The sequence below is a fragment of the Heterocephalus glaber genome, unplaced genomic scaffold, assembly GCF_053883595.1.
Source record: "Heterocephalus glaber isolate CG9 unplaced genomic scaffold, H.glaber_assembly_v1.0 deba00000331, whole genome shotgun sequence".
Lineage (NCBI taxonomy): Eukaryota > Metazoa > Chordata > Mammalia > Rodentia > Bathyergidae > Heterocephalus > Heterocephalus glaber.
Window position 1 is genome coordinate 12,569,606 of NW_028258142.1, and position 12,130 is coordinate 12,581,735.

General features: G+C 34.0%; 1 protein-coding gene across 4 annotated transcripts in view; it reads left to right on the forward strand.

The window, feature by feature from the left end:
- Tmx3 (thioredoxin related transmembrane protein 3) overlaps window positions 1-12,130 on the forward strand; it is a 46,535-nt gene that overhangs the window by 16,887 nt on the left and 17,518 nt on the right. For all 4 annotated transcript variants that reach the window (XM_004867670.4, XM_021246694.2, XM_087191479.1 and 1 more), the window contains 3 exons: window positions 2,917-2,983; window positions 8,954-9,052; window positions 11,998-12,055. In XM_004867670.4, coding sequence (XP_004867727.1) covers window positions 2,917-2,983; window positions 8,954-9,052; window positions 11,998-12,055 — 224 coding nt within the window. The remainder of the gene's footprint in view (window positions 1-2,916; window positions 2,984-8,953; window positions 9,053-11,997; window positions 12,056-12,130) is intronic.

The following is a 12,130-nucleotide window of genomic DNA, read 5'->3' on the forward strand; positions in this document are numbered from 1 at the left end:
GACCCTTAAGTTATTTATAAATAGTGGATGGACATATGTGTATGTGTGTGTACATGGTTGTATGTGTTGCAGGTAAAGTCTTCTGTTGGGACCTCAGATTGAGATGTAGGCATTCTGGGCAAATCTTTTAAACAGGATCTCATATGTGCTATGAAGGAAAAAAATAAAAGAGGTGTCCTGATAATTGGGACATACAGGTGGGAAAACTGGTGTAGATTGATTGATTAAGAAATGCCTTTATGACAAGTAAATAGATGAACTGGGATTTACATGACAAGAAATAGCCAGGCAGAGACATATCAGAAACAGGAAACAGAAATACAAATGCCCAAGATGAGAAAACACTTGGAATATTTGAGAAGCAGAACAGTAACCTGATGTGACTAGTGCAGTCAAAGAGAGATCAGTTAACTTTTGCAATAATTTGGGAGTTTGAGTTTGGCAATTAATAAGAGAATTGAGGAGAAGCTAAAAGATTGTTGTGTTTTAAAAGATAGTATTGTCAAATTTTGATAGTTGAAGGTGAAGGAAAAGGGATGAACTGAGAATGACCTCTTTATGGTTGAACATTTGGGGGTTTGGTGGTGTTACTAATAAGCACGGGGAATATTGTAGAAGGAACTAATTGCAAAGAAAGGGAGGATCAGAAGTTTGGCTTGTTCACTTTGCTGTGGCATGGCTTACTAGGCAACTAATTGAATGCTTCAAATAAGTGTTGGATGTAGTAGTCTACAGTGAGATCAAGGCTTCTTGAATAAACTTAAACATGGGTTGCAACTTTTTAAGAAAATAAAGAGGGCCCAGAACTTGAAGACAGCAAAGAATAATGAGAAGAAATAATGAGTAAGAAAACAAGATGAGTGGAAAGCCAAAAGTATTTTAAAAGAAATGGGAAAAAATAAAATATAAAAAAAGATATAGGCAATTGTATCATATGTTTATGAAGTACTCAAAGTGAGAAAGACAAAAGTAATTGTGATGTTTGTCCACATGGAGGTTGCTGGTGGTTTTGAGATGGAAATGAGGACCAGTACTTGAAGATGTCACCTGAAAAACAGAAGTGGCAGGAAAGAGAAAGTAGAGACCACAATGTAGACTTCTCTTTAGAAAGGGGACCTGAGAAATGTGACAGTAACTCAACGGGAATCAAGGGAGCTTTTCTTTCTTTTTTTTTTTTTTAATTCCTAATCTGTATGAGTTATAAAAATGGAAAAATTTTTTCACAAATGTAAGTCCTATTATACATGTGATTCTTAAGTTTTTAATGTTTAAATATGTTATATAGACATACTTAGACTATATGCATGTAGATATTTTTATATAAATTATATTCTGAAATGATTTTAAACTCCTTTAGAAGCTTTGGACAATTTTTGTTCAACCTAAATCCATTTTGGCTTACTTGGTTTGGTCTAATAGAAGTTATTTTGCACAATATCTTAAGTTTGTGTATTTACTTTTGGCAGGGAGGGAAAGATGAACTGGAAGTAGGGCCTTGCTTGCTATCACATTGTCGAGCAGGTGCCCTAAAAGGTTATAGACCTCTGTTAGGAAATGCCAACATATAAGTAATCCTTAAAGTGGACTACATCTAGAACTTCTAGTACTGTATCTTCCCATATCCATTGTACTGCATTTTAATATTAGAAATGAGACTTTATGTTGGACCAACCCTCATCTGCAAAGCCTTGCAAGCAGTTTTACTTGAAGTACATCTGAAGTTTGCCCAGGTTGTAGTGCTGACACTGTCTTAATTTAAGACATCACAGGTCCATTAGCTTTACGACTTTGTTTGTGGAAACTCCAGTAGGTTTAGTAAGAGGGTGTAAGGGTGAATCAGGACACTTTCTGGCTTCAGAATACTTAAAAGATGACTGGAGAAGAATGATATATAGACAAATCTAAGATAGTTTAAAGGAACACAAGAGAGAAGCAAGAAAAGGAAAGATTGTGAATGTTGTAGAGCTATGTGTCTCCACGTTTTCAGACTTTTAATGGTATTCTATGAAAGACTATGAAAAATATCTAGGATATTTTTGAGAGACATACTGAACATTGAAAAATATTTCCCAGGCATCATTGTGGATGAGTTGACAAGAGCCGGTAAATAGAGGCATGCTTGATCATAGAGCCTTACTATGGGCTTTCTGACTGCCACGGTTCTTTTCATGGTGATACATCATTGTTTAGTAGTAATATAATGAAATAACTTTGTATATTCTTCTATGTCCTGAGATGTGCCTGCTTCCCTTTATTTGTTATTTTCATTATTCCCGTACCCATGTAATAATTTTTAGTGGCTTACCCAAGGCCAAGTGGTTTGTCTTCTGATACGATACTAATTATAATATTACTCTTTTGAATTAAGTATAACATGGCTATAAGAAACAGGTGCTTTCTGAATAAATCCCTTACTACTAACGACCATTGTTGTTTAAAAAGCAGTTTATAATTTAAACAGTGCTCTCCCTTATATAAAATAACACAGCTGCCCTCTGAGTTAAGTGGGCTCAGCATCCTCATTTCACAGAGGAGGAAGCATACTCCCTTAGGTAAAGTGTTTGACTCTATCACACAGCTAGTGAGGCGTAGGAAGGGTCAGCCCTAGGAATGCCAATTGACACATTAGCTTTGATGTTCTCCCTCCAGAGTGCCTTCATCTTTTACTTCCCATAATGTTATCTTTGAGTCTGTTAGCAGCTCTAAAAATAATCCCTGGTTTTTGCCATGGCAAATAGGACGTTGTTCATAGGGGTATATAAAGGCATTTAGATCCAATCTTTAGGATTTTCTGTACTCTTTTTAACTATTAGTAAGCTTTTTTTCTTTTGTTATTGTTAGGGTGTGTTTGGATATCTTTCAATACTTTTAAAATCATAGCTACCAATTAAAATTTAAACTGTTGATGTTTTGCAGTATGTGACACTTAAAGAGATGCCTGCTGTGCTTGTTTTCAAAGATGAAACTTACTTTGTTTATGATGGTAAGTTCCACAGTTTTAATTCCTATAAAACATTTTAAAATTAATATCTATCTATTATAGAAGGAGTTGATAAAAGATTTAGTAAGTGCTACTACTGCTTGTCTACTACTGCTTATATTTCTCTTCACTTCAATGACTGAGATTTTATTTTGACCTTTCAATTTTAGTTTTTCCATCTAGTATACTTTTATTCTGAGTTTTGCTTATAATAAGGTTTGGGTTTTTGGTCCAAATATTTGCCTTTTTGAGATGTAATCTGTATGTGATTTATACATTGTCTTAAAATATTCAGAATTAATTTTTTAACAAATTGACATTTCACACACCCAAGATGATGAAAAAAACACCTTCAGTAGTGTGAGGTCCATGTACCTTTCTCTGGTTGCATCTCTCTCTTTTGTTTTTGCTACCGGAGATCGAACTCGGATCCTTATGCTTGCGCAGCAGGTGGCGAAACCACTGAGCTAAATCCCAGGCCTCTGGTTGCATCTCTTTATCCCTGTCACAACCAGTTAGTTCATTGAAACAAGTACTTGACCTTTTTAAAATTTTTATTTTGATAACAAATGTATATCATAAAGGGAATAACATAATAAAAGCCTATATGTCTTATCACAAAGATTAAGGAGTAACTAAGATCTTAACCATATTTTCTTCTGCACTTTTTTGAAATATTTTAAAGCAAATCCCATAGAATTTCACCACTACTAGTATGTGTTTTAGAACTCTTCAAAAGGATGGACTTTACTTTTTAGATAACTGTGACCTACTTTAACACCTAAGGTAATTAACAACTCCCTAACATCTTCAAATACCTACTCTTCTGGTTCCCAAAATGTACCCCAGGGCAGTACAGAAAAGTTACAGGGACACCAGCAGATACTTTAAGTTTCAGAGGAAACAGTGAAACTTGACATCTCTTGGAAACCACACAGCCACTCAAAGGTGAGAGTGTCTTAGTAACATTTGAAGTTACAAGTTAGTGAAAAATTCAACTTCTCATTCTTACTAGCCAGTGATAAGGCTTATTGTTAATACTTTGGAGAGTGTAGATGAGGAACATTCCATTCACTTCAGGAATATCCTAGAGTACAGTTCTTTTTCTCCTTGAATTCCATATAATAGAAAGGAAACAGGAACTAGTTGAGAGCCATTTATTTTGAATTACTTAAATCAAATGAACAAAAGAACATTTGATTGCTTTGATTTAGTATTTTGATTGTTTTATTTTAGTAGAAGGAGCGTTTTATTTATTTTGACAGTTGTAAAACTTAAGCATTTCCAATCTTTATGTTTAAATATTTGAACTGAAGTTAATTTCATGCTATGGATTAGTTAACTACATTTTATACTCATTATATAGTGGGTGTACTGTATACTTCACATTGTCATTTTTTTCTCACAGTAATCTGGGTGAGAAATAATAAGGCAGATAGATAAATGCTGTAAAGGAGATAACTGAAAATGTTAGATAAGGAGTCATGAATAATAAAATATCGGGCTTACTCATTTGTTCATTTCGGTGTTCATTCACTGATTGTTGAATATCTATATTAGACATTGATCTCAAGATCTTAGAAGTATTTGTGTGTATAAAAGTAAGGAAAATAATCCATCTATTCTATCCTGCTGCTCTTTAATTACCATATTCCTTATATGATAAGCATTTAGTATATATTATCAATCATTGAAATGATCCTTTTAGATCTGGATTCTTACTGTTTTATGAAAAAAAAAAAAGGAATGAAGACCTTGTTTTCAAGTTATACTCCCACCTTATTATGAGTTTAACAACTGAAGAGAGCCACTTTGTTTTGTTTTTTTTTGAGAAAAACCTAAACACATCCATTTAGATTTAAGTGCTTTCTTTGATCCTGCCTTGAAAGTTCCCCCTCATCTCCATGTTTCAAGTGTGGTTTCTAGTGCTTGAGACAGGAGTAAAATGTAAGATTCTTTAGTTATTTTAAGGACCAGCTTTTCTAACATGCAGTAGACAGTATTTAGAGGCTGATTGGCATTTTCATATACTAGAGGCTTTACCTTGAATGTTTATTTTAACACTTAAATTGTTAATAATTTTGGAAGCACAATTGGCTAAAAGCACAGGATGGTAGAGATAGTATATTTTCTACTGAGTTTCAAGTTTGTCACTTGGTGTAATCTTTAGAGAATTTGGTTTTGACATGTTGTGAATATTGTAGCCCAGAAATCAATTTAGTCTAGTTTTATGTTTATTTTTCTAATTGGAAAGTCAAAACGCATAAATACTTTTAGATTTGCTTTGCATTACATTACTGATTTTATAGGCTTGATAACTTGAAAATGTTTTGTTTAGCATTACAAGTGACAGAAAAATCATGTCTTTTGAAAAATCAGGATTTGTTCAGTGTATGTACCAATTCCCCAGAATGACTGGAATCACTGTATACTGTAAACACGTACTAATAAGAAATGAAGAGGTCAATGCGATCCAGTCTTCAACCAGACATATCTCTAGTCTTTAAAGACATTCACTTTCCATTGGCTTCTTTTCATGGAACCTGTTAATTTTTAAAAATTATTTTAGCATTATATTTCTAATCAAGATACTTCTTTTAAATACTGCATTTTCTGTGTGATTAGCAGAGGAAATGTTTGATTTTGAAAAAAGCTAATGTACTATGGCTTTATATGTGTGATTAAGTTGTACATAGGAGAAAAAGTTATAAACTGTCTTAGTTATTTTCTCATTTCTGGACAAATACCCGACAACCTACAAGTTAAAGGAAGGGTTTTATTTTGGCTCACAGTTTGTGCAAGTTTCAGTCTGTAGCTGGCTGACTCCAAGGTAAGGCAGCATGACAAAGGGACTTGATGGAGGAGTTCCAGGTTGAGGTGGCATGTCACATATGAACCAGAGAGCTATCAAAAGAGGAAGAAGGGATGTAGCCCCTTCCAAGCCACACCCCAGCGACCCAACTCCTCTAACCAGTTTCGCCTCCCAAATCACAGTTAGCTATAAACTCATCAGTGGGCCAATCCATTGATAAGTGTCATGGCCCCACGATCCAGTCACCTTCCAGAGCCCTACCTATGAGTGCATGAGGCTTTGGGGATACATGTAGATTTAAAGCAGAACATAAACTAAGAAAAAAGTGTCATAAGGTAGAGAAAAGTAAAGATATTGTAATAAATATTACCCATAGTACCATTATCCAGGTAAAACCATCAATCTGGTTTAGCTGTTATTTTACGATTAGCTATTATTTCATTATTTTGTCACTACCTTTTCATACTAATTTTCACAAAGTTATAGTCATATTATAATATTGATTGTATTACAATTTAATTATTTCTAACAATTTTTTAAAAATTTGTAAATCATCTTTCTGAACTTGTGCCAAAATCTGCTTTTTCTTACTTAGCACATTTCAGTTATTTTCTTTCAAATTGTTTTTTGCTATTTTTAATGATGTTATAGTGAAGATTTGCTTTACACAGTAATTCTTACGTATATCTGTTTATTTGCTTTATTGGGACATCATGGCAATTTTGTGTTGAAGGAGCATACTAAAGGGTGTACAAAACTCGTCTATTCTTTAGAAGTATTTCTGTTGAATTATTAATTTTAATTTTATGAGTCTTATTATATTAAATAATAAGTACTTAACAGGAAAAAAATCAAAAAATAAAATAAAAAATAAACAGAAAAAATCAAAAAGTATTAAATTTTTAATACTGTTTATGAAAAAGCATCTTAATTTTCAACATTGGCTGTTTTGGGGTTTGCAAAGTCTAAAAAATAACAACAAATAAATTCCTACATGAACTACAATGAAAGTACTAATAGAACTGTATAACAAAAAAAGTCTTTACTTCAGTTATCACGCCTAAGGCACAAGTCAGCAGCACATTCCATACACACTTATGATTTACACTGATAGCACATGTCCTTTGCTTTCTTGTCTTTTATGTAGAACATACTTAACATCTCACTGGTCTTGCTGTTTTGTCAGGAGGCTCTTATGATATTACACAATATGTAGTTAATAGGAACATAAAATATCCATAAAAATAAAATATTAAATTCTTAATACTTATTGTGTGTTTCAAATAAACATCACCATTTTCACATTGACTGTGTACTTGGTTACAGAAGCTAAAAGATAACACCAGAAATGAATACCTACGTGATCTACAATGTAAATACAAATAAAAGTCCACCACAGAAATAATCTTTACTTCAACTGTCACACCCAAGGCAGTCTTCACACATGAAAACTGCATGTTCCATGCACAAGTATCATCCACACTTATAGCACATATGTTCTTTTTTCCTGTCTTTTTTTGTAGGGCACAACTGACAACTTTTTAGTTTTCCTATCGCAGTAGGTCTTTGTGATGTTGCACCTATTCACCTGTGAGCTCACCAATGTGACCCACATTTTTTTAGCATAGTTCTCTGGCCAAAAACATTTTGTTTTTCCTCTGTTGTGAATGATCTCTTATGAGTTCCATTCCCAATCCCCTAAGAAAAATTTTCCATGGTGTTTTGTACTTGTAATTTTCTGTGTAAACTATCAAACATTTCATGCCACACATGTTAAGGATTGAGTAAAACACAATCATTGGCCAATGCTTTGTTTCAAATAACATCATAGTTTTTGCATAACTCATCAACAACATCTATTCCACTTTTGGTTTTGTTGCAAAAGTTACCATCTCAGCCTTCAGTTTTGTCAAGATTTCTCTGTCAATTTTTCCATCATGGTGCAGTGTTGCCATCAGCAGTACCTGTTTGGTTTTTTTGTGTGTGTCGTTTACGAGGCCAGTGTTATATCTTTCTGAAATCCAATGATTGTACTATACAGTTCTCTGTTTTGAAATTTCATTGGTGACATTTCATTTGGAATTTCTGCTTCGTTCTTGCGTGTAGTTCCTACCTGGTCAACTTATGGTGTGTTTGCAAATATAACATTAATTGGAAACTGGCAAACCAATTGTCGAATGTCACATTCTGATTAGTTTAGGAGATGGGAGCAACAAGTCTCTTCACGACATCATTTGATTCATTGCTATACTAATAAAGACCTGTGGCTGAATTTGAGGATAAATTTCTCACTTGAAAGTATATGTCTTTGGGGCCGGGGATTTAACTCAGTGGTTCCACTGGCTGCCTCACAAGCGCAGAGTCCTGAGTTTGATCCCTGGTACCAAAACAAAAAAGTATTTTGAAGGGTTTTTTGGCATATACTGCCTAAAGCTTCAGCAACCAGGGTTTTCATATGCCATTGTACTGAATTGGGCTACTTTTACCAGAAAAATCAAAAGAAAACTTTAAAAAAATAAATCCTAAATGCAAGAAATTCAACAATGACCATTTCATGGATAAAACTTACCTGTTACTGCTTTGGATCTCCTGTACACACCTTGCTGTTTGTCTGCCAAGTGGATGTATGCTCAGATAGGTTCCTGCTGTCCCCAGGCACACTTGTGAGCCACTCTTGGATTCCATTATGGCAAATTAGATGTTTGCAGAACAGAAGAATGATAGGGGTGTATTTTACCTGCCGTGAAGCTCAGGGATAGATACGCAATGCACAGAGCATTATGTGGGTAAAAATTTCGATTTGACACTTGCACAGGTGTACACATCTTGCTGTTTGTCATACCAAGTAGGTAAACACAAGGATTACTTTCTGTATCCCTCAGGTGCAGCTACTGAGGCACATAGCCAGCTATCATTATGCTAAAGTACATAATTTCATTAGAAAAGTGTGATGGTAACCCACAATAATGCCCTTAATTAAAATAAACTTTAAAATTAAAATGTTTTATTTTGAGGATTTAAGATTATTACCCTGTATTAGGTATTTTATATATATTGTCATGTTAAAATATAACCCTCTTAAAGTCATATCTTTCATCTGATATGATAAATCTGATAATCATTTTACAGTCCTAATTTATTCACTTTGTTTTGTTTTTAAGAGTATGAAGATGGCGATCTGTCATCATGGATCAGTAGGGAAAGGTTTCAGAATTATCTTACTATGGATGGCTTCCTCTTATATGAACTTGGAGACACAGGTAACGAGCCTATGTACAACACCCAATACTTTACAGAATTTTCCTTTGATTACTTAAATCTGTTTCTGTAGGAAATGGATCTTAAGCTTTTATTTCATTATTAAAGGAGACCTGAATTCTAGTTGTTCTTTATAAGAATAGAGAATATTATTACCAAAAAAATATATCCCTGTATATGGGTCAAAGCTTAGCTGAAGAGAGAATTTACAAATAGAACTGATGATGAGAAGGAAGGCAAGGCACCTCGATAATAAATGAGAAAAAATTGTCCACCAAGAAACTATACGCTGGTGGCTGATTTTGTAATAGGAATTGAAATTATTCAGCTTCTCACAACCTAAGGCCTGTTTTTCCTTGGGGGGTGAATTGAATCGATTGGTAGTTTCTTAAAGTTACATGATTAAAAATGTGGATATGAATATGAATGTAAAAGTAGAAGGTATAAGAAGTCAATTACATGGTTTCATTCATGCAGATAGCAAAAGTTATATCAGTGGGGGTGAACTTATGCTGCAGCAGGCATGAATAGCCTCTCTGTCCTCAGGCAGCAACAGCTGAGCATCAGATAACAGTTGTTTTCTCTAAATTAAAACTTCAGAATTCAAGTTTAATTACAGTATTGGTCTTTCAGATAAATGAGTTTGAGGCTGCAGTTTAGGCAGTCTCTGAAAGGTTTGCCATCACTGTTATATAAGCTAAGTTTTAGGAGGAAGTTTTATAAATATAGAGCAAAATCCTGATTATTATTGCCATGTTTATTTCCCTTTACAATGTTATAAGTAGAATGGATGTATAGTTTTAGAGTAGAGGAAGGAAAACTACAAACTCTAGAGTTTTATGACAATTAATGAACATAGGGTTTCCTCTTCATAATTCTCTGCTTTCAAAACTTGTAGCATATGCAGATTAGAAATGTTCCTACATGTTTTCCTATTACTAAGAATTCTATCTTCGGCTTGCATTTGTTCTGGTTCCTGAGCCTGCTTTTGGCATTCTATGTCTGATGAGCTGAGTTGTTGTTCTCTAGTGGAAGTTGCCATGGTACTGTCAATGATTATGGAATTATTTTCTGATTATTTAAGGAAAGAAAGAAAAATGTAAGAACATACAAGTTTTTTCTTTAATACATAACCATAGGAGATGGCGTAGCATCAACATAATTGAACTAGTCATCTTAGGCAACACTCAGTTTCTTTTCCCAGATTAATTTGATATCAGAAATTTACTGTTGCAGTATTCCTTTGGTGTCTGACATAATTGCTGGTAGTACCCGTGGCTGTGCCCCTGCTTATTGCAAACCTGTGCCCTTAAGCAAGTATCACAGTGTTCTTCCAGCTCTCTGTGGCTTCACACGTAGTAACTTATCAGCAGCTTTGTGAGTATAGATCCTTGTGTGCTGTGACTGCTGCTTAAGTATCCATCCTCATTTCTCTCTGATCTCTCCCCTACATTCTCCCTTTTCCAGCCACACTGACCATCAAGTTGTTTAAAATGGCTGTACCACTTGTACTAAAGCACCTTTGTATATTTTAGTTTTGCTTAGAAGATGTTTTAAATTTATTTTCATCTGTTAAACTCAGACCAAATAATGATTCCTTAGGCAAATCTTCACCAACACCTTCAAACTACATTAACTTACTCTACTTACTCTTTTATAGCAACATATTCCTTTCTTTTTCATTTTTTATTAGTACATGTTTACAGTACATGCAGTTTCCAATCTTGGGGAGTAGGTGCATGTACATAATACAGCTTATTTTTTAAATTCCTTTCCTCTTCCCTCCCTTCTCCCTTCCCTCCTCTAAATCCCTTTTTCCATGTATCTTTCAGAACTCTTCTTAGTTTTAACTTAACTCGTATGTGGTACAAATTAGACTGCATTCCCAAGTGAAGAGCTGGATCTACATTTACTCATGACTTTGTCTCTGTAACTGGCCCAGTGTGTGCCATATTATTTGGCACTCAGTAATTGTTAAATTGGTATGTAAAAACTGTGCCTGTGTTTCTTGAAATCCTGTAACCCCTGGGAAGATGCTCTATGTGTTGTTATTCTGGAAAAAAACAAGAACAACTCACGAGTCACTTGAAAATTGAATAAGCACATAATAAAAACTAAACTGAATAGTGTATGAAATATTTTAGGAGGGAAAATAATCATTGCAAACTTGTTGTTTTCACCAGAGGATTAAAAGTAGAGTCAGGATTGTGCAGAATTTAGAGATGTATTAATAAGCAGGATAGAATTTGAGGAAGCACCATTACAATGTGGGGATGCTGGTGAAAGATAGTTAATTTAATCCTACATTTTTGTACCTATTCTGAGCCAGGTATCCCATATTATTGTTCATATAATCTCATTTAGCTGTCCTCATAACTCTATGAAATAGTTATTCATTTCGTAAAATAAATTGGAGTTTACTGAGGTTAAGTTACATAGCTAATAAATGATGGTGCTTCACTGTTCTCCAAGGGTTGGGTTCAGTTCCTAGAATATAACATGCATCATCTGGCTTTCTGACCCCACATAACTATTTTGCTTGTTCCATTATGCTACTTCCCAACAGCATTTCAGAAGTGCATGATTTGTGTTCTATTTAGGGTAAAGGAGGTGTGAGTTTTAATTCTTACTAGTTGTGGTTTTAATTTTAACAAAGTACTTATCTAAGTGAATTTGTGAGTTGTTTGAAAATAAAAAATTGTTATAATTTACTTTTATTTGTGTATTGGGGTGGAAGATGGGAGGAATTATCACTTGCGCATGACTAATTCACTGATTCACTCTACAAATGTATAGTATAATGTCTTCATTTAAATAAGTAGAAATGAGTAGGATAACTGGCAATAAATTCCAGAAACTTAAAATTTTTCCTGGTTCACAACAAAACTGGTAGTAGAAAAGTTTATATAATGAGGTTATTGAATTTAGATGTCATTCTTAATTTCAGGAAAGCTTGTGGCTATCGCAGTTATTGATGAGAAAAATACATCCATTGAACATACCAGGTATAGTTCCCTTGAAATAGTTTTAAAGTTAAATATTGTTCAATTCAGACTTTACGTGACTAAATAAACTTTTTT